The sequence below is a fragment of the Canis lupus genome, chromosome 28 (genome assembly GCF_048164855.1).
Source record: "Canis lupus baileyi chromosome 28, mCanLup2.hap1, whole genome shotgun sequence".
NCBI lineage: Eukaryota > Metazoa > Chordata > Mammalia > Carnivora > Canidae > Canis > Canis lupus.
In genome coordinates, this window is record NC_132865.1 from 5,096,288 (window position 1) to 5,119,209 (window position 22,922).

Below are 22,922 nucleotides of genomic sequence, written 5' to 3' on the forward strand. Positions count from 1 at the left end.
ATAAAACTAATCATAAAATACTTAACAGAAGTCATTGGTCGTAAAGTGACTGAATATAGACGCTGGATTTAAAGCCCAGCAGATCTGGCTTCCAAAGCCATCTAACATAGGCAGGTTGTTGCACAGGCTATGTCTAATTTCCCTGGTGTGCAAAAACAGCAGCTTATAAGGCTATTGAGACAATAAATGAGAAAAATGTACATAATAGATGCCAGTAAATGGGAGTTATTTTTAACGCTTCTCTCACAAGTTGATAATAATTTTTAATAATAAGGGCAAGGTTTGTACCATCTATTTGAAATACATTCCATTGTTGATTACATTTTATTTGCCAATATACAATTTTTAAATGATCAGAATCAAAACAATTTTTTGGAGGATCTTTCAAAATACATTTGTCAGGGAAGAGTCTCAGCCTCAGGGAAGAAAGGAGGGAATAAATCTGAAACCATTCCTTAGATGCCAAATGTAGAGGAGACAGTGTATTACTCACAGCATAGCACCCAGCAGGAACATCAGCAGGGTGGTGCCAAAACCTGGGTCCCCAAGTTCCATGGGTGACACCATGGGCCCAGATGGATGCTCCTGAGCAAGTAGTAAACAAGCCTGTCCCCTCCCTAAGAGTGCGAGCATGATGGTCATGGAGGTCTTGCTGTGGCCATCTGCACCTGCGTAGTCACCCATGTGGCTAACTATGAAGACTGCTCAGTATCAAGGGATGGATATACCTTGTGGTCTATATACACGAACACACAGGGATGATCAGGGCTCATGATGAACTGCTTCCCCTAACAATGGTATTTATGGGAAACCACAATCTTTCTTTGAAGTTAAAAGTAAATGGAGATGCCCATTGTTGAGATAATCCGATTCTAACTCAATGATCTTAACTCTCTTGAAAATCTAAAACAGTTCACCTTTATACAAATTAAAGTTTGTAAAATAATAAAGAAAGAACCTACTTCTTCCATTCCCACCCATCCGGAATTACCTAGCTAATTAGCCTTTACAATTTAGTACAATATTTCAAACTGGATTGGAACTGTGGAAAACGCTCTCTGTGATGCAAACTAACCTTTTCACTTTGGCTCTTGTAAGTAACATCTACAGTGTTTTTTTCTAGCTCAGTTTCTGCCTCCATCCTCCACTCAGCCACAGAAAGGCATCATAACAGATGATACAAATATACAAAAACCCAGTAGCAATCTACAAGACATTAACAGTCTCAAAACAAGCAGGTTGATTTTAGGTTTTCTCATTGTTCCCGTTCCATACCTTAGTAAACTGTTGACAACCAGAAAACACATTTTTCCCCTGCAGAATTACTGTAACACTCAGCACCATTTTTAACTTCTACAAAGCAAAAGATGGAAAGAGTATGTAAGATTATGTTAAGTATCATTTAACACCATAGATTTTCAAAAGATCAACCGCCTGATACGATGTTAAATATAGTTGAATGTGGTCCCACATCTCGGTGCCATTTTGCCAAGTTTCCGTCGGATGCAATTTGCAACAAGCAACATATTAAACCCCCATAAATAGTCATTATAATGTAAACACTGAACACTCCTTATTGTAGCAGTGAAAGCAGTCTCCAAAATATTAAAAAAAAAAAAAAAAAAAAAAAAAAAAAACACACACAACCAGAAAACAAATCCTTGAATTTCATCTCAGGGCAGAAGGTGGATTTGAATTTGAAGACATGCCAAATGGTAATTTTGGGCACAAATATTTCAGACAAAGCTGATCTATTATGAGTAATAACAGCATATGTTAGTTTCTAAGTCAGTTTGCATATGTCACAGGAAGCACACCCAATTAGCATGTGAGGCCATTTACACTTCAGCAAAGTTATTAACAGTAAATCATAACAAAGTAGGTATGGTCAAATTACACATTCTATTTTAAATATGCATAAAAATCGGACCCCAAAACAGCCAAATTGAGAAGGGTAGATTCCTAAGTGTATTAAACCAGCATATTAGCTTCCTTTTACCTATTATTATTAATATTATTAATGATGATGATGATTCTTTTCTTTTCACATAGAGGGTTGCTATGGCTCTTGACAGTTTCCTTTTAGCTAGCTAAGCCTCGGAGGATTAAAGAAGACATTTGGCCTTTATGGTTTTCTGTGTCTGAATGTGTATGTCCTGAGGAGAAAAAGAGCTGTGCAAGAAGCTATTAAGCACCAATGAGCGAGCACGGATGTGGAATGCCTGAGTTATGTTCACTGAAACAGATGTCGTGTCCCACAATTCCCTGAGCTGCCTCAGGCTTTTGCTGGTGTCAACCCTGTGGTAAATGGGTTTTCATAATGAATTTACTGTGAATTCTCACACACACACAAACCATTAGAATCACATTAAAGGGCTGACTAAAATGCCACCAAGACTCCAAGCGGACTGTCTTTTGTTCATTTGGAAGAAACTCTGAAGAATCCAGAATCTCAAATCAATCATTCGTGATGGTTTGGAGAGAGGGACAGGCCTCTCTGTGGCTGGAGACAGACAAACCATGTTTTGGGAGGAGGAGGGTTCTTGGACCTCACTTGGGGCAGGGCTCCCATTTCTTCCTTCCCAGACTGTCACGGGAATGGTGGTTGCTCTTCATACCAAACACGAGGCATTGGTCAGACTGACCTGAGTTTTAAATTATTTTCCTTTAACCACTTCTCTTGAAAAAAAAAAAAAAATTAGTAAATGAACAAAACAAAACAAAACAAAAACGTAGTAAATGACGCAAATCTATTGGAGAAACAAATCTTCCAAAGGGGCTACCAACTCTGGGTAGGGTATCTAGAGGGTATGACAGCTTAATAGGGACTGAAGGTAAGAATAAACAACACCAGGAAGAGTCAGAGATTGGGACAGAAATCAAGATACATAAGAGCATGAGCAAAAGGAGATGCGTGAAGCATGAGCTGGTTTTCAGAAGAGATCAAGGCTACTAGTACTGCTAAAAATAGTAACAAAACCAAGATACTCTATTGGTTGAGCACCTATTATGGCTCAAGCAGCTTACTCGATGTTCTTAATACATTGTCTTCTTTTTTTCCTCACAAAAACGTCAAGAATAAAAACTAAAAGCATTTGTAGACACTTCCTCCCTGCCAGGCTTTGTTCTGGGGGCCCCCACCATCCCCAGGGGCTATCCTTTTGTTCTCTCAGCCTTTTAACCCTTAGCTCTTTCTTCCTACTGAGGTTTTGTGCTTGATTTTTCCTCTTTTGAAATCCTCCCAGATCTGCTTCCCGCACCCTACCCTTGCTTTTGGTTTGGGTGTCATCCTCTCCTCCATAATGTCCCACTTAAAAACGGTCTCTGCCATGAAGCCTTCCTGCAGTGCCTCAGCCAGAGTAGACTCCCAAGTGTCTCCCGTAATCCCTCTTCCACCCTCTTCCTTCCTGGCTGTGTTGTTCCCTACCTTGGTGGTGCCTTGCTTTGCTCTTTAGGGCATTTTCTTGATTTGCAAGGATTTATTTGCATGTTGTCTTGCCTTAGTTTTGTGTCTTCCTTACTAGGGTAAAGCACCACAAAGTTAGGTCCCAGTTCCTTTTCATTCACTGATCTATACCCGGCACATAAGCAAGAATTTGGCATATGGTGGGTACTCCACAAACATTCATTGGATGGGAAAAAATGTGCTAACTGCCTCGAATTAATTATTTCACTTAATGAGTGATCCTCCTGTTAGCTTACTGAAGACAATGCACCCTCACAGAGAGTCAATGTCTGGGTAAGATCCAAAACTGGTTCTGTAGGGCTTCAGACTATGATTTTAACCATTATGTGCCCATTTGATAGGTCTCACAGATTTGCAGTATCAGTTTGATATAGACTTTTAAGATTGTTTTGTGTGGGGTTTTTTTAGGTCTCTTTCACAATCACAATCTTGGTAATACACAATCCTTTCAGCGTTGCTTTAGTGCTACTACTGCCCTTAAGCACCAATCAGCTGCATCCAGCTTAGTAGCACTACTGTAACTGGTGGTCAAGCAGATCAAGCAAGGAAAATGCAAAACCCTTCCACCGGATTTACAGCTCTAGCTGCATACCAGCCTAGGGAATAAAAACTTCACCCTGTTCTAACACCTTGAGAGGGCTAAAACCACATGAGGTTAGGTAAGAGAGGCTTTGTTAGGTGGGGCCTTGGCTGGAACCTAAAAGGAATCATCATTCTATTTTACTGGAGCTTCTAACTTTCAGCTACTGTGATATATGGAGAAAGAGAGGAAGGAAGGAAGGAAGGAAGGAAGGAAGGAAGGAAGGAAGGAAGGAAGGAAGGAAGGAAGGAGAAAGAGGAGGAAACTATAGTCTCTGCTATGGACTGAATTATGTCTCCCCCAAATGCATATGTTGAAGGCCCTAGCCTCCCATATGATGAAATCTGAAGGCAGAGCCTTTAGGAGGAAATTAGGTTTAGATGAAGTCATAGGGTAGAGCCCTCAAGACAAGACTAAGTGTAAGAAGAGACAGCAGAGTTTTCTTCCTACCTCTCTCTCACCACCTTCATGCACCTTAGTGCATGACCTTTCCTTCGAAAGGTCACAAGGACTTGAGAAAAGCAGTCATCAGTAGCCCAAGGAGAGAGCTCTCCTCACAAGGCACTGACCCTGCCAGCACCCTGATCTTCGACTTCCAGTCTCCAGAACTCTGAGAAATAAATTCCCATTGGTTAAGCCACCCAAACAATGGTATTTTGTTATGGTACCTCAAGCTGACTAAGACAGTGTCCTCTACCAAAAGTACAACCCAGTAAGGACAATTATTAGCTTTTATTTCCCATTACCTCACTCCTTTGTGACTTTGGGTCGTGTCCTTATGGTACATTGGACCATTGTCATTGACCTTTGGGATATTGGGAAATTTTAAAGAAGCCCATAGACTACTCATACATTGGCTTTTACATATTTGGTAACATAGCATTCTCCACGTCACTGGACCCAAGCATGTTTCCACGGTAGGAAATGCTACTTACAAAGTTTCCACAGAAAAGTTGATATAAGACAATATTATAATATGATCTTCTATTTTTTTCAATCCCATCTTTATTTCACCACTATAGGAAAAATGAGCAGAAGGAAAGATTCTTAAATACACTCTTATCTCCCTTAATGGTCCAAGATTCTTATCTCTAAATTTGTACATTGTGCTTTGAAAACTAATGATGTCAAGCTCTGTAAATCCATAACTTTTAGAAATTGGCCTTTGATATAAACCAGTGACATAGATAGGGAAAAGGCACAAACAGAAGCAAAATCATGTACAAGTCCAGCTGATTTTGCCCTTAGAATATAAATAGATACACATAGACATAAACACAGAGAAGAAAATGTGGATCTTCTCGAAATGTTTAAAGACAAATGTTCAGATTTTTTGGACATCTTAACCAGTATTTAAAAAGATAAACTCCAAATGAGACTTTCTACTTCATAAAGTTGCTTTACACATTAAATTATATGATACTTGTAAAGTTTTTAAACAATGCTGCCACAGCAAGTCACCAGTCAGTGACCATTTAAATTTCACTTTTGAACATCTTAGACACCATCTTATAAATTGAATCGCTTGGGTTTACCTCATAACCTAGGAATACATCCAACTCTTTATCTTCAATCAGTTTAGGCATCTTCATTGTCTATTTGCCTCCTCTGGAGATCAAAGTGAAGGAGAGAATAATCTCTGGACAAGTTTCATTGCCCTTTAACAGTGCTTAAGTTAGGGTTATTATAATTATTTGTTTTTCTTTGCTGCACCTTTTCATTTCCTTGTCAAGGAAGGAGAGGGGATTCAATGCAGATATCCTGGCCAAAGAATTTTGCTAAGAAATTCATGAGACAGGGCAGCGGCAACTAATCGTTTCGGTAGGTCACAGACTGGGGAGTGGGAGTTGGCAGGTGGGAAGGAGGAGAAGGGGACTGGATGGTGGCTTATTAGTGGCAGTCGGAAGAGCAGTGAGGATGCACAGTTAGAGCCTGGTAAAAAGGTAACTCAGTTATATAGAGACAGAACAACTGAGACAATACTGTCCACAGCAACTTGGAATATAGAAAATGAGTTTATGGTCTGGCTAAGGGGAGAGTCAGGCACTGTTGACAGTGCCATTTGGTTTTTTGCTTTTGCCTTTTGTTTTAGTTGCACCAGATGAGGGAAGAGAGCTGAACGAAGAGAAAACTTCTCAGTTGGAAAGCAGAATTTAGAGGAAATGTAGAAGACCTAGGGATTGCTGGGTTGAATTACAAAACATTTCCTTCCCACAGAAGACTCTTGGGAAGTCTGGTTATAAAACCCTTTGTTAAGATCTCAGAAAAACTTCAGTTGAGTGGACTCATAATTGTCAAAAAAGCTTTCTAAAATTTGGAAGTGTGTTATCCCACAGCACTTTTATTTATTTATTTTTTCAAGATTTTATTTAGTTGAGAGAGAAAGCAGGAAGTGGAGGAAGGGCAAAGGGAAAAGCCAACTCCCCACTGAGCAGGGAGCCAGCCCTAAGACATGGAGCTCCATCCCAGGACCCCAGGACCATGACCTGAGCCAAAGGCCCACACCTAACTGACTGAGTCACCCAGGAGCCCCTCCCACAGCACTTTTATATGCCCAAAAGAACCCTGGATGTCACCTTTGAGGCATGACATCAATCCTCGTAAGGTTTATGTAAATTTTAAGGGAATGGTACTGGCACAAACCTTGCCTCCTTGGACCAAAAGGAACAGAAATGGTTAAGAAGATTTAAATAAGAATTTTTAAAAGTCCCCTGGATCTTCCACTTCCTACAAAAAAGAAGCAGGCTGAGACAGCTGCTCAGCTACAAACACCAGTGACTTCTGATCGAAAAGAGAAGTCATCTTGGCCAACAGAACCAAAAGGCTGGAGCGCAGATCCAAGATGGGAGAGCCACGTATTCACAAGTTCCCCCTCCCCCAAAGGCTGCAGCACTGACCCTGGTCAAGGAATAAGCCTTGCCCTCTTGGGAGGGCAACCTGCTGATGCATACCCAACTGCCTTTCAGGATTACTGCAAAATCCTGACTACTATTCGCTTCCCTTCTTTACTTTCATTTAACCTTTTTTTTTTTTAATTTTAGAGGAGTTTTCATATTTCATGAAAATTGCAAAGATAATGCAGAGTTCCCATCTACTCTTCATGCATTTTCCCAAACTGTTAACATTTTACAAAACCACGAAGCATTTGTCTCAACTAAGGAACCATGGTTGGTACGTTAACCATTAATTAAAGTTTGTTCAAGCTCCACTATTGTTCTCCTCATGTCCTGATTTCCCAACTGTTCTAGGTTCTGTGTCTAGATACCCCGCAGGGCGCCACAATACATGTCACTGACCTGTCTCCTTAGCTTCCCCCACTGTGACGTATGTTAAACTTTCTTTGCATTGGATAACCTTAACGATTTTGAGCTGTGTTTTGAAGGTATTTTGAAGACAAATTGGAGCTCTTAGACCTTCAACTTGAGTTTTAATGATGTTTTTTCTTATGGTTAGACTGCTCCAGCCCTAACCAGGTTCTCTAGTGGAGAATCGGCCATTTCTCCAAGGAGCCCTGGTTCCCTGTCCCTGGTATTTGAAACCAAGTCCTGGATGCTGGCTATGTTCCTTGCTCCTTTCTTACTGTTTTTGAGCACAGGTGCCCATCCTGGTTACTCTGCCCCTATCTTACCATATTCCGTTGAGTGTGCAGCTGGAAAATCAGTTATGTTTCTAGTTCACATCTCTCAGCATCAAAAGAAGCTGTCTCTAAGGAGCTTTCCCCATACTGAACTAAGACACTAGTCAAGAGATCCCGGACTTCAAGCCTGGTGTAGTAATTGGTGTGAGGCTTTGGAGTCCCTGGATGAGAGTAAACATATTTTTCATGTTGAAAGAATGTGAGTAATATGGGTCATCAGAAGTGGACTCTGGTATGTTGTTTCATGGCTACAACATTACCCACATCCCTCTCTACAAAGTGGTTTTGCTGCTCCTCCCACCCTGAAGTAGAGTCTATATCTCCTTTTGCTTGAAACTGGGCTAGATTTGTGGTGGAAGGGACATAATTTAAGTTCTTGAGCTGAAACCTCAAGAGGGGCTTGTAGCTGCTGCCTTCCTTCTCTTAGAATCCTGGGACCACCAGGCTGATGAGGAAGCCTAAGTGTGCACCACGTGGGTAAGGGACCCCACTCACCAGGTATATCCCAGGTGAGCCCAGTCCCCGACCCACTCACCAGCTGTGTGCAGTAACCTGGGTGAGCCCAGGGGAGACCAGCAGAGTCTAACCCCTCACACAATCATGAGAAATGGCAACTCACCATGTTTGGGAGTAATTTTTGAAGAAGAAATGGATAATTAATACAGTACAATTGACTGCTAAAAAGTTCATCTTTCTATTGATCCTAAATCTACTACCCTATAAGTTCCATTGACCCAGGTCAGGGCTTTTAGCAGGTAATAAAGTATAGTAAATTGTAATGATGAGTTAATATCTTGATTTTCTCTTTTTATATTGCAGTATTTCCCCTTTACCTGTGGTTTCACTTTTCCTGGTTTCAGTTACCAGCAGTCAAAGTCATACACCATCCAGAAGCAGATGCTCCTCCTTCAGAAAGTCGGTAGTAGCCTAACACCACATCACAATGCCTGGGTTGTTCGCTTTTCTTCATTGTATCAAGTAGGCATTTTACCATCTCATGTCATCTCTGGAAGGGTGTGAGTACAGCACAGTAAGATATTTGGAGAGGGGGACCACATTCATATAACTTTTATATAGTATATTGTTATGATTGTTCTATTACTAGTGTTGTTAATCTCTTACTGTGCCTACTTTTTAAATTTAACTTTATTATAGGCATGTAGGTATATATGTGCAGGAAAAAAAAAAAGTATACAGGATTTGGTGCTATCTGTGGTTCCAGGCATCCACTGGGGGGTGTTAGAACATATCTCCTGTGGACTGGGGAGGGGGGCATTGCGCAGTATCTTTACTGAAGACATACGGAATTAGCGCTTAAGGAGAAAAGAAGAGTTTTATCAGCAGACATGTTGAGAACTCACAGATTGACAAGGTGTTTGGAGAATGGAAGCTTCTGATTCCCCCTCAGATGGCACCTTAGAGATGCCTACTGACTCCACCTGAAAGCAGAGATTAGTTCGATAGGAGGTAAGGTTAGGAAACTGCAATGTAATTGTGATTAAAAACTGGCAAGTTTAAATTGTTCAACAGAGATAACAACTTTCTCATGAGGAAAGTTCTGTTTACGGGTCTAGATTTACCTCAAGCCCCTGACCTTGTTCAGCCTGCCCTACCACACTCTGGCCCTGAGTCTTCTAAAGAGAGATGCCAACCTCTTTTCTTTAGTTGATTCCTAAATTTTTAGTATCTTCATGTAGTTTTGGTTTTGATAGATTGACCATTTTATTCATCCCTTCAACAATCACATATTAACCATAACATATAATGGGCCAGGAATACAATAATAATTCCTACATAGCCTATGACTTTAAAAGCATATAAATGAGCAATTCGGTAAAATATTGTCGGTATAACATTAGGGGAAAGAACAGGCGGGCATCTAATGGAAATTGGGGAAATTGTAGTAAATAAATCCATTTTTGATGTCTGACTACTGCTGACAGCTTTTAAGCGTCATACCTCACTCCTTCCTTCTGCCCCACATCTGGGCAAGCTGATAAGAAAGCCTGGTGTTTCCTCCTTTGTTGTGGTGGGAAGTTCAATCTTTTCCCCAGCCACACCCCCAACCACCCTAAAATTCTCAGGCTAGTCTCTTTCCCTTGATCTCTTAAATCATTTTTGACCAGCTCGGGAGGCCCACCCCACGCTCACCAGGAAGCTGATTATGTAAGTAATAAACCTTTTCAAATACTCTTGGTGCCTGTGTGGCATCACCAGTGTTGAGCAAAAATTTTGGATAAGGGTAGCTAGCCATCTCATCTCTAGAGAAGGACGGCTAGACAGGTGCTTGTAAAAGGTAGGATTGTAATTAGGATTTTAAGAAGTCAACAGTGGTTGAGCATGAAAAGCAAAGAAAATCGGTAAGAGGAGGATTGAAAAGTAGCCACTAAGTTTGGGAATGTGGAAGTGAATGATGATTTTTTTCTAGCATCCTTTAAAACTGTGATGGGGGGAAAAGATCAGATAGCCAAGGCCAGAGAAGAGCAAGTGGAGGCAGTGATATGATGAGAGAGCTGGCTTCTTGTCTCATGGAGTCAAAGAATGAATCTCACAGACACAGGAGAGTGAGCAAAGGGGTAGAAGTTTATTACATAAAGATACAGAGAAAGCTCTCAGGGGTGAGAAGGGTCCCAACAGGGGTTGTGGGGTTGGTCTTTTATTGAGAACTGACACGGAAGCCTGTGGCCTTAAGATTCTTGTGCTGTCTTGATTTGAGTTAAGGTTGGTGATAACATCTTCAATGGCTTACTTCTTCTTTGGGGTCTGGTTATTCTTTGTTGGTCACAGATGACTGTCATAAAACAACACCCTCCCCGCCCTCACCTAGGGGAGGGTGGTCTGGCTTGCTCCCTTATCTCTGGTTTCCTTACAGCTCAGCATTTGGGATTTTTCTGTGAGCCTGATTCCCTGGCCCCCTACCTAGCCCTGTCTAGCCCTGTTTGTCACTAACTCAGCAGCAAACATTGACTACTACCATCTCAACACATTGGAGTGGAACTTATTCAGCAGAGGCTGAAGATAAGTGGAGAGAAAAGGCAGAAAAAGCAAGCAGGGCTAGATGAGGACTTTTCTTTCTATCTTTCTTTCTTTCTTTCTTTCTTTCTTTTTTTTTTTTTTTTTTTTTGAGGGAATGGAATAAGATTTCTTTATAGACCAAGGTTATATTCAATCAAGTAAAAGAGGTTGAAAACACTGGGAAAAAGAATTAACTGATGGAATAAGATGGAAAGGCAAGGGGGAAGTTTTGAATTAATAAAAAATAAAAAACTAACAAAGCAAGGTAGGGAGGAGAAAAACTCCATGTGGCAGATTAAATCTTGATTAGAAGAAAGAGAACTCATCCACTGACGCTCAAACGATACACGTGCATGAGGGCTTGGGTGGATATATGTTTAGGTGGCAGGATCAGTAGGAAATTGATGGATAAAATGAATAATGGCTTCCTGAAAGTGGAGGTATGGTTACCTCTGGAAGACCCTTAGGAATGGGTTTTAGAAGGGGTTGAAAATACTGGAAAATAGGAATGGTAGATGAGCACAGAGAAGTGAAAGCCTTGAGGCCCACCTCAGGCTACAGGCACCAATCTGCAGAGATGTGATCATTTAACTCTAGGGAACAGACCGAAGTCGCTTGGAGGCCAGGGGGATCAGGGGGAGGGGGTAACTGGATGATGGTCATTAAGGAGGGCACTTGTGATGAGCACTGGGTGTTATATGCAACCAATGAATCACTAAATTCTACCCCTGAAACTAATAATACACTACATGTTATCTTGAATTTAAATTATAAAAAGAGATAAAAACAAAAGAAAAAAAAAGAGATGTGATCCTCTTCCAGCTACCTCATTTGGATACCACACAATCTTGTGGTCTGTAACACAGGGTTGGGATCCAGGATGTCAGGACCACACATATTAGGTACCCTTCCAGTTTCACTCATATTGCAAGCAATTTTTCTAGCAATTATTACACCCTGTTCTATTTTACCCCCTCTCTCCCTCACATTGGTGTCAAGCTGAATGGTTGACCCTGGACAAGAGACACATTGGAAGTTGTGCAGTGGGGACCCTCCTTCACAGTGCCTCTGGGACTTGGGTTGCAGAACATTGTTACATAACATTTACTTTAGAACAATTTCTGATTATTTTTTGATTGTGAGACGGAGTCCAAATACTTATCTTATTAATTTTTGATCTTTGGAATATGTAAGGCAATTAAATCTATTACCCGTAGAAAGAGAACCACTTAACAAGTAGATAGGAAATATACTACACTAAGCATATTCTAGAAAAATGAAACCCAAAGACATACATTCACACATCTGGCGGTGATTCATAATTGAATATTATTTTCTCTCTAGTTATGATGGTTTACATCAGCCTCAATCCCCAAACTGAAAGTAGCTGAGTAATATTGCTGGCACCATCTCTTTATCCCAGTTCCATATGTGCAGAATAAAAGGTTTAACTATAATTCACTCTGGTAGCATTACACAGGGAATTTCAATGAAGGTGTTGAAAGAAAATAATTACCCACGGAGCCTGAGGCTAGAAGGGAAATCTCTCTCGCTCTCTCTTTTACAATATGTTTCTAATGGCAATGTGCGAGAAGCAGCCGGGAGGATGGGACCATTTTCTTACATGACTGCATCAGTACCTGTCAGAAATGGTATAAATTTGTGAAACTAGAAGGACACTAAAATATTCCCTGATGAATGATATTAAATACAAACTTCCAGGCTTAGGAAATTCACCCAGGAATAGATGAGTAGGGATAATATGTTTCAGATACTTTCGGACTCTCATAAACTCATATTGACCAACAGCTAGGGTGAATTTGACGTATCTACAATACGTAGCGGCCAACGCACAATCCTAAATAGAGCAAGCGATGAACACAGAGGTGCCTAACAGAGTACAGGGTTTCTTTCAAATATCAGACTAAAGATAGCCTTTGTGACTATGATTCCAAACTGTAGGGTGCAAAACGAAAGCAGAGAGATGATTGTTAAAAATCTTTACTTCCCAAGCCCAACTCAAAGAACTTCTGATTCGCTGGGTCTTGGGCAGTAGGCTTGAATCCGCATATTTAGCAAATACCTACGGTGATTCTGGTGCAGATATCATAAGGATCACATTTCGACTAAGATTTAGGAGAAATTTGGCACCATCATGTGATTGGTTTTAATTGATAAAACCTCTACTCTGTCAAGCGAGACCCTTACTACTTCAATATTTTCATTGGCAATGTGAAGAGAGGCAACTGAAAAAAAAGAGAAAAGGTTTACACTAGACAAGAATGCTATGTCAATCCCGTTTTTGGCAGTCACACTGCTATTCTCAAATTTTAATTCCAGAGCCAAAGCAAAAGGCATAGGTCCAAGCCCCAGGAAAAGCTGCGATGTGGGAAGAATTGTTTGGCTTCATGAACCCCACTTCCACTGTGTCTGTGTCTTTGGCGTGAGGAACAAGGAGGGCCCTGATCATCCAAGAATGCCAGGGGCATAAGGCTCAGCCCTCCTCCCCAACATCGCCATCTCCCCCCACCCACTGCCCCCGGGGCACACCAGCCTGCATCCTAACACAATACCATCGCTCCTAACCCTGCCCTCTGCAGCACCCTGAGTTCCAAACAATTTCAAACCAGCCTCCCCCATCAAAACTATGACAGTCTTATAAGGTGATGAGATGAACTAGTTCTTCCTAAGGCTAACACAATGCATGGCAATGGCTTACATGGTTTTTCCTTTCTTAGAACGTTTAGCCCAGCTTCAATAAATGACTCATGATGAGAACTTCAAATCCCTTAAAAGGCTGGTAAAGCAAATAAGCGGACTCAGGAGACATCCAGATCCTGCCGAAATCATACCGCCATGGAGTGAATCATGTCAGCCATCCTCCTCCTCACGGACCCCCTGCCCTCATCCTGCATCTTTCTTTCACCTCCAAACCCACCCAGTGCCTGGGTGCTGCGCTCCCTGCCCTCCCTTCCCTGCCCTCTCTCAGGCTTTGTCAGCCTGAGTAAAGGCACCTTTATTTAAACAGTAATTCCCTTACTATAAATTTAAGAAAATAGGGAAGCTTGGGAACTCTGTAGGATATAAATCAAAGTGTAAGGAGGTATAGGAACAGGGGGCTTAAATATGGAAGCTGGTCTGGAAAACACATTAGAGTCTAAAAGAGGCTCTCTTTCTTCACTTTTCTATTCTCACAAGGGCAGAACTTACTTTAAAACCAAGAGGGAAAAAATAACTCTAGAAGCAAAGGAAATATAGAATTTTAGTTTAATTTTCATTTATTTTATTATTGAAGCTTTTTTTTTTTTTACTGTAGCAATTAATAAGTATGTATTCTTACTGGATTTATTAATCAGCCAATTTCTAAATGCAGCCATAGGAACCAGAGGCTCCAGAAGGAAAAAATACTACAAAGCTTCCTATGCTAGATAGAGTGCGGTCCTTTATAATTTAGAACAAAAAGGAGACGCATTAGAGTAATATGACCTTCCTGTGGCTAAAACAGTAGAAAGTAAGGAGATCATTTCAGAGCAATTAGGTGGTTTGCAGTAACCTAACATCCTTCCTTTCTTAAATAAATAACAAACTCAAACCGAAGAACAGCAACAACAACAAAAAAAAGTGGAGCCTCTCACTGCAGTTAGTGCTCAGACTCTGTTCTGTGCTGGTCTCAGTGACAAATGGTAGAATTCAGCATGACTCTGTTGGTTTTTGCTTTAAAACCATATGATAGCTAAAAAGAAATTAAATGATTCAATTCAACCTTTAATTAGATGGCTAATCATTAGGAACCATCACCAAAATATACAGCTGTGCAACTTCTAAATAGCCTTTGGTCCACTACCAACCCATTTCTGACCACCTCACTCACAACCTAATCTAAGGTGCTTAACATGGCTAGCAATGGCTAAGCCAGCCTACTGTCTCTGTATTGGAATGCTTTAACCACACAATTTGTGATTAAAACATTATAGTTTATTAAACATAAAATTCTAGGAAGCCTGTTTCTCAGACATAAAATTTTTTTCAAGTGTATAAGAAATCTGTAACTCCTTGCTATGGACTGTATTGTCCATAGTCGCCGTCCAAAGTTCATGTGTGGAATTCCTACCTCCCCGCCACCACCCCCCCTCCCAAGGTGAGATGTGGGTGTTTGGAGATAAGGTGAGATTCCTATAAGGAAATAATAATGGTTAAATAAGGTCACAAAGGTGAAGTCCTAAGTGATAGGATTACTGTCCTTACAAAAGGAGATACCAGAGAGCACTCCTCTCTCCACCACGCGAGGACACAGCAACAAGGTGGACATTTGCAAGCCGAGAGCATTGCATTTTCCGAGAGCCGGAAAAGAGCTCTCATGAAAAACTGGCACCTTCATCCCTATCTTCTCAGCCCACAGAACTTTAAGAGATAAATGTCTATTGTTGAAGCCCTGCAGTCTGTAATGTTTTGTTATAGTAGCCCGAACGGACTAAGACCCTCCCATTGGTCACTGTTCCTGCCACCTTGTCCAGGACACCCACTCTCCACCATCCTTCCTATTCTCTTTCCTTGCTTTATTCTTATTATTAGCACATGTGATCAATACGTATATTTTAAATTTATCTATTTCCTGTTTTCCCTTGTTAGAATGTAAGCTCTATGAGGACAGGAATTTTTTTGTAGTTTTATTCACCATTGTATCTCCAACACCTAAAAGCATGCCTTATCTTATCTTTGGAGCAGCAACCTTTAAAAAGCTGAAGACTAAAAAAAAAATTAAAAAATAAAAATAAAAAAAAATAAAAAGCTGAAGACTACTGAACCTGGCCTCAGAACTCAGGAAAGACAAACAATAACACATAAAGGAAGAATCCAAACAAATAAAAATTAACATAGACAGATTAATTAAAATTAGAACATAAAAGATAACAAAAATAATAATAAACCCAGTGAAAGAGAATTGTTTCCATGTTGTCTTGCAGCAAAAAAAGTCCTTATTAGCAGCCCATAAATCAAGGTATAATTCTTACCATCCTAGCTTGATGTTTCGTAAGAACAAATTACCAAGAATAATTCATACTTCCAAGAATTTTCAACACACAGTGGTCAGTCTAAGAAAGCAATATGTATTATTTGCTTAGCAGGAGAGTAAATACTTTGAAATAATGGACACAAATCTATTCAAGCATAATAGTTATCATATTTCAATTTATTTCCTTGTAAATTGCTTGTTACATGCTGAGTTAGTACAAAGAATTATAAGAGATAATTAAATGCATTGAAAAATATAAAAAAATAAATGTGGCATATTAGACTACATGATTTTTAACTAAAAATCTTTGGATTGTGAAGGCATCACTTAACTCCCTATTTGAAATCTGGCAACAAACTCACTGCCAAAAAGCATATGCTATATCGAATTAGATCATCATCCCACAGAAGACAGAAACGTGCATTTCTAAGGCATATGTATGTTCAACAACATACTAATATATTTTGGTAACCACTAAATGTCAAACATTATCCATACAGGGTATTAACACATTAATGTTTTCATTAAAAAAGAAAGATCTCTTTCCTCATTACATTACGCATTGATAGAATAGAGAGCTGTCACATAAATTACCACAAAGTAGTTCAAGCTAGACCTTGTAACACTTGAATCATATAATCGGGGGCAAATAACCTTTAAAATGAAAGATAAATGGTAAAATTTAAGGGCATTTAATTTGCATAAATGTAATGTTAACGGTCTTTTCCTGGTTTCATATTTTATGCTTAATTTATATATGTCACTCTATTAGGTCCTCAACACTCTTATAGGTCAGTTTTAATTTTTTCTAATTTTATTTCACCATAATAAGTAATACGGAAGTAGTTTATCATATATAAAAATAAGGTGATCTCATAAAAATAATTCAACATGACCAGAAACATTCTAGCACCAAGACCATATTATAGTTCCTTTGTTAATGCTTGCTTTGAAATAAATATGTATATTTTAGAATCTGGGTGTACAAAACTCATATTCAACTTTGGACACGCAGAACTCAATTCCAATAAATTTTTCCAGGTTAAGTCACTGTGACCTTGGCATGCAGAAGAAGACAGAACAAAGATCGTTACCCAGTGCGTGGTCTTCCCTTACTTGGAAAATAGTATTAACATTCGACACTTAAGTTATTGGCTTTCAAGTTTTATCCACTAAACTTCTACTATAAATACTGAAATGCATTCAAATACACCTGCTCAGACAATACTGTGTCATCTTTAACAATAAAATAGAACAAAGCATCCATTGATTAACTGTAATGAATTTGAGCTCATCCATGGCCCACAATCTCTTACAAATTATAAAATGCCTGCAGTGCATGAATTCAGTGATAGGCTAAAGCTGGACAGCAAAATATCAATTTATACACAGCAAAATATATTTTCTTTCCTTAACTTTCTTTGACTCACCTTTATGTGCCAACATCAATGGGTTATGGATGGTAAATGTTGCCACCATCCACCACTGGGATAGTTTAAATGGACAAAGCAGACAGAAACTCCTTTCTCTAAGGAAATTTTACCTCCACCTGTTACCTCCACTTTTTCTTGGAATGATATTTAAAGAGAATGAAAGTTGTCCTCACTCACTTCAATCCAATTTAGTGATGAAAGGATGTGATGAGGCTTCCTTTAGGACAAAGACTTTTCTTTTTAGCTCATGTCAACCAAAATTGAAATGGCAGGGGAGGTAAGTTATGAGATTCAAAACATGTATTATTCCCCTTCATTTTATTACATTGTCCTACCTATGGTTTAATGTGAAAATTAAGGGCCATATGAATGTTTACCACACATTTGCTAGGGACAGTATATCACTTGGCAGGCAAATTCTCATACAGATGCCCACAAAAATACCCACATGACCAGTCTTTAAGTTCTGTTTTCAACCTACTTTTCAAATTCACTTTAAAGTACCTGGCTCTCTGTTACACTGGTAATTTCAAGAACAGTTCCAATACCTTCAAACTTAACCAGACTTATCTTTGAAAATGAGATTTCTTTGTATCAAATTGTCTGATAAAAATATGAAACCCTGGGTAATTGTACACGATTGAAAATATACGTACAAGCATGAAAGCAACAATTTATACCAGTCACCCTGGCCTATGGTGTTTGTCAATTATGCTGTTGATTTGGCATGTTTATAGATAATCACATATCTAAGTCCTACTCTAGGAAAAGAAAAGGAAAAACATACTATGGAGACTTATCTATCTAAATGAATATAGAGAGATAAATGTCTTACATTATATCGACTGTCTCTGTGAAATAAGAAAGTCCCAAACTACTACAGATAATTGTATTTTAGAATAGCACAAAGCTATTCTACTGGTGGTATTTATTTTCTCGTCTAAACATCATTTATAACAAAATATAAAAGGTGCAACTTTCATACGCTCCAGCTCCAATAAAACGTAAGGTAAAAACAGACTTCATTGGGTTGAAATGCAGAATTTAGGGCTAAGCATTTCTAATATTCAGAGTAAAAAGACTAATGTCAAGAACTTGGTTTCACTGGGATACTTATCTGGAAAATAATCTTGAAGACTTCCTTGCATGGAAAGACATGACGAACAATGCCTTCTAGTTTGTCATTCATTTTTGTTTGACTTAATTTCGGTGAATTTCGTATCATATTGTATAAAGAAACATTTAATCTTAGCGATGTTTAATGGCTTTTTTGGTTTTTTGGAGGGGGAAATGGCACATTTGCTAAGTTGTTTTTATGTATTAGTTACAGATGATCCTGGGTTTTTACAAATGGCTTGCAAATGTTCTAAATCTCTTATGACAAAGGGTTTCTCGGTTTTGCAAGTTGACTTAACAACAAAACAGAAATAAAACACAAAATACCATGGCAAAGGAAATAAATTCAGGTTTTAACTTTCAGTACACTAAAACGAAATGCGTACCGGTTTTTATAAAATAACTATACGGTAACCTACTAAGTAAATCTGTTTACTAACAAAGAGTAGAAAGAACCGCTGGTGAATCTTGACCAGTGGCTATGTGGTTATGAAGTCACATCATACTTAAAGCAGAGGTCATCCGTAGGATCTCAACGCCAAAAGTGGTTGTGCAAAATGCCAGAGAATGGCCTCTTCAGGGCAGTTACTAAGGCAGGAGCTGTATTGCAGGAAAAAGGTCTCAGACTTCACTGTGATCACTGAGTTTGCTCAAATTCTAAAATAGAAGAGGAAGAAATAAGCACATGTTCGACGCTTAAATTGGTACTATAATCAAAGAACAGTAACAGCTGATGCAAGCTGTCCAGCCAAGTTAAGCAGACAGGCATTCTGTGAGGCAAGACAGGATGGTGGCTGCAAGCTCCAAGTCCAAGGTCAGACTGCTGCCTTTGAAACCGGCTCTCTCCACTTACAAATGATATAATTTGCCCGGGCCTCAGTTTCCTCATTTCTAAAAGAGGTTAAATAATAGTCTCTACCTCACAAGGTTGTGGCAAGCCTAATGAACTAATATAGGTAAAGCTCTTAGGCTATTCCTGCAATATAATGAACATTCAATAAATGTATATAATAATAATAGTAATAATAATCAGTGCATTATTATTTTAATTTGTAAATACACAGTGTTGTGATTGAATAGGATAGGGATGACTCTGGGAAGCACCAAATGCTGTTCCAGGGATGAGGAAAAGCAGAATGATTCAAAGTCAAAGAAAATTTTCAGGAAATCAAAGCTCTAGGAACAGCTCTAAAACTAACTATAAAGCCCAGTATTTGGAGGATTACTTTGACACTTCATATCATGGCAGTTCTGGGCTCTGCAAATAATGTTTCCAAAGATGGCAATATGAACTCAGAGTAAGGGTATCAGAGCAGAAAAAAAGCTATATAAGGCTAAATCTGAAGTTTTAGCATTTGACAGAGGTGGATTCAAATTCCCAGGATAGTAGATCCTGGAAGAAGCATCTACTTTACAAGCAAGCAGTTTGCACTTAATAGGTGATCCCTAAATCCTCTAAGCTATGATATTGTTAAAAGACCCAAATTATTAAACAATGTTCATAACTGATCCAAGTAAGGAACGGAAACATTCCTTTACCGTAGCAGAGGGCTCTGGGAAGGGGAAAATTGTAATAGGTTTTAAATACCAGTGGGGTGATAAGCTAATACCAAAAAATGCAAAGCCTTTGATTCTACATTCTAATTTGTCTAATGACTCCTGCAGGCCAGCTTGCATGGCTCACCTTATTTGAATAGATGTTACTTAACGCAGCAGATACTGATTCAAAAGAAATTGGTTTCTCTGAGTCTGGGTTTCCACAGTACTTCACGGCTTTCATCAAGGAAGCTACGAGAAAACATAAGTAACATAAGGACAGATGGAACAGCAGAAGGATCACATTCAAGGTTAGCCCGGAATCTTCCCTCACCTGTGCAATGGGCTAACGATACATCCACACTCCTGCTCTTACAGTCCATGTAAACCTGGAAGATTTAAAATGGTATATTCATAATTAATTCAGGATAGCAGGCAGGAAAGGAAAAGATGGGCTGAAGATGAAAGGAGAATTTCTAGTTAAAAACAACAAAAAGCCAAAGTTTATGATGTCAGACCACCAGAGGGAGGTATTGCTACACAGTCAGGCGTACCCCGCAGACTTCGCCAGCCCGAGATTAATGCAGCAGGGTATTTACCTTTCCTGCAACTAAGTCTGGCCCCCTACATTTTCATGTAATAAATGAAACTTCTCTAATAAACATTAAACACATTTATTTCCCTATAAGATGACAGAAAGTTGTTCTCTTTTACTGGAAGTCGAGGACCCATTTATAAAGTGATGAAAACTGCCGACCTACTGCTTAGTTTAATATTTTACAACAATCTGCACATATTCATGGACTCTCAGATCCCATCGGTGCACGGTAAGCTGAGAACCAAAATAATCGAAGCCAAGGTGGATCGCCCAACTTCTATTTTTTTTTTTTCCAACTTCTATTTTTAAAGGTCCTGCAAGATGAGGGATCCTAACTAATTTGCTTGACATATTCTAGAGTCTTGCCTCATTCACATCCTAGAAGATACCATGTAGGGACAACTTACTGAAGGCCATGATTTAAATTCAGAGCAGAAAAAAAGCTATATAAGGTTAAATCTGAAGTTTTCGCATTTGATAGAGGTGGATTCAAATTCCCAGGATAGTAGATCCTGGGAATCTAGGACTAGATGGATCATGACTTGATCAAAGTCAACCCATGAAACTCAGTGAAAATAAATTGAGAAGTTTTATCAACAGTAGGATGGATCTGGTTATGTAATAGAGAAGTATCTCACATATAAAATATAGAAAGCATTTACACAACACTCCAAATGTTCCCCCTTGTATTGTTCCTGAAGTAAGCAGTTATGTGTGAGAAGAACTGTAAAATAACAGGAGATTACAAAATAATTACAAAATAACCCACTCTGAGCATGAATAAACAAGCACACAAACAAACAATACACGGACTGAGACTTTGCCAAAATGAATGGCTACTGTTTTTATAAGTTAAAAGGATTAATTCAAGGTGACTGCTCAGTGTTTGACTTTTTCTCAAGCTCAGGAAGCACAAACACATTGCTACAGGTGGCTTATCGATATTGATAAACGTAATCTCCAGTTCTTTGACCTCCCCAGTGTCCTAAAGAGAAGAATAAACACAAGTCACTCCATTTCTTCAACCTATAACTCAAAGGGGAATGTGGGAATGTTCCTAACACTACAGTGACTAAGGAAATAATCCAGAAATGTTAGGAAGCGGGAAGACATTCATGGCTCCAGAGAATCTGTGACTCTTTATCTGGACCCTCTTTCAGTGGCTGCAACTAAAAAATTATTATTAGTCACAATGATATTACTTGCATCTTAAGAAATGACTTTTGCAAATTAAAAACAAATAATAAAAGCTAGAATTATGAGTACATATTAATTTCTAGAAACTTTGTTGTGTGCTTTCTTTGCAATACATCATTGCTAAGCTTCATAACTTGATGAAGTGGGTATGTCTACTGCCAGCTTACAGAAAAGCAAATACTTAAGCCTAGATCATGGAATTCATTATACCGCTACTATTTGGACCCAGAATTTATCTATCTTTAAAGCCAATGTTCTTAATATACATCATAATTTACTGTAACCATGATGAAATAAACCAAATAGTAATATGGAAATTTAAAAAGGGCAAATTGACACAAAATTGCTGGTGAGACAAAACACCAAGCCATGGGCAAACGTTATTTTCTGCTAATTTGAAAATAAAATGCATCAGTTGATTTATCCCATAATTCTATTGTGTATTTTAAAACTGTGAAGACAAATGGAAAGAAGAAAAAAACAAAACAAAACAAAAAACTCTTTCTCAACATGCTCAGTACCTGAATTATTTGGATTCCTCTGGATTTTCAACTTCTGATCCTAAACTCAATGGGAATAAGTAACCATTTCCTCCTGTCTACTAACTCTAATCCCGATTTGCAATATAAAAAGAGAACAGCTAGTGAACATTTGAGAATATTCAAAATAAATGTGAAATACAATCAAACAAAAACTGTATATCTTGGTCTTTTCCAGGAAATGGACAATCCTAATCTAGTGTTTTCCAAAATATGATCTTGGACCACTTGCCTCAAAATCACTCGTGGTTGTTTAAATAAAGATTCCTGGACCCAAACCAGGGCCCAAAAGACTGTGTTGTCGAAGAGCACCCCAGGTGAGCCTTCTGCACATTCACTGAGGAGCACTGTTCTAGATCTTGGTGACACAGAGGAAATAGAAATACGGAACACAGGGAGCCCTCCCATGAAGAACTATCTGTCTACAGTCCAGATTTAGATACAAGAAAATATGACATATTTAGGTTGAACTATGCCAAATTGTGCAGTCTTTATAGTGAGCAACAAGAAAACAAAAGCATGTTATGTAGAAAAAAGGGGTGACATACCCAAAATAGCCACTAGACTGAAGTCCAGGATATTTAAAACTCAACTGTTTTTGCATTTTTGCTTTCTAATTATCTGCTCATACTGAAACAAAATCACCCCCTCATTTTTATGAGGTGAATACAATGCGATCCAGGAGGGTTAATGAGCTCCCCAACACTTCATGGCTAGTGTGACAGGACTGGGACTACGTCTGACTGTCACACGCTGAGCAGCTTCCCCTCCCCATCTTCTCATCCCTATCT

General features: G+C 39.1%; 1 protein-coding gene and 2 long non-coding RNA genes across 3 annotated transcripts in view; 1 reads left to right on the forward strand and 2 right to left on the reverse strand.

Annotated features, from left to right (window-relative positions):
* Positions 1–8,693, forward strand: part of LOC140619934 (uncharacterized) — a 40,227-nt gene extending 31,534 nt beyond the window's left edge. Inside the window, exon 3 of the long non-coding RNA XR_012019698.1 lies at positions 8,503–8,693. This is a non-coding gene — a long non-coding RNA (uncharacterized lncRNA). The remainder of the gene's footprint in view (positions 1–8,502) is intronic.
* LOC140619933 (uncharacterized) overlaps positions 1–12,338 on the reverse strand; it is a 28,889-nt gene extending 16,551 nt beyond the window's left edge. The window contains exons 1-3 of the long non-coding RNA XR_012019697.1: positions 12,215–12,338; positions 9,045–9,122; positions 8,517–8,689 (exon numbers count right to left, since the gene is read on the reverse strand). This is a non-coding gene — a long non-coding RNA (uncharacterized lncRNA). The remainder of the gene's footprint in view (positions 1–8,516; positions 8,690–9,044; positions 9,123–12,214) is intronic.
* A 3,530-nt stretch (positions 12,339–15,868) lies between these two features.
* The window catches only part of SLC26A7 (solute carrier family 26 member 7), a 112,962-nt gene continuing 105,908 nt past the window's right edge, over positions 15,869–22,922 (reverse strand). The window contains exons 17-19 of the mRNA XM_072803951.1: positions 20,132–20,186; positions 19,946–20,049; positions 15,869–18,918 (exon numbers count right to left, since the gene is read on the reverse strand). Of these exons, the coding sequence (XP_072660052.1) occupies positions 18,883–18,918; positions 19,946–20,049; positions 20,132–20,186 (195 nt within the window). The 3' untranslated portion in view covers positions 15,869–18,882. The remainder of the gene's footprint in view (positions 18,919–19,945; positions 20,050–20,131; positions 20,187–22,922) is intronic.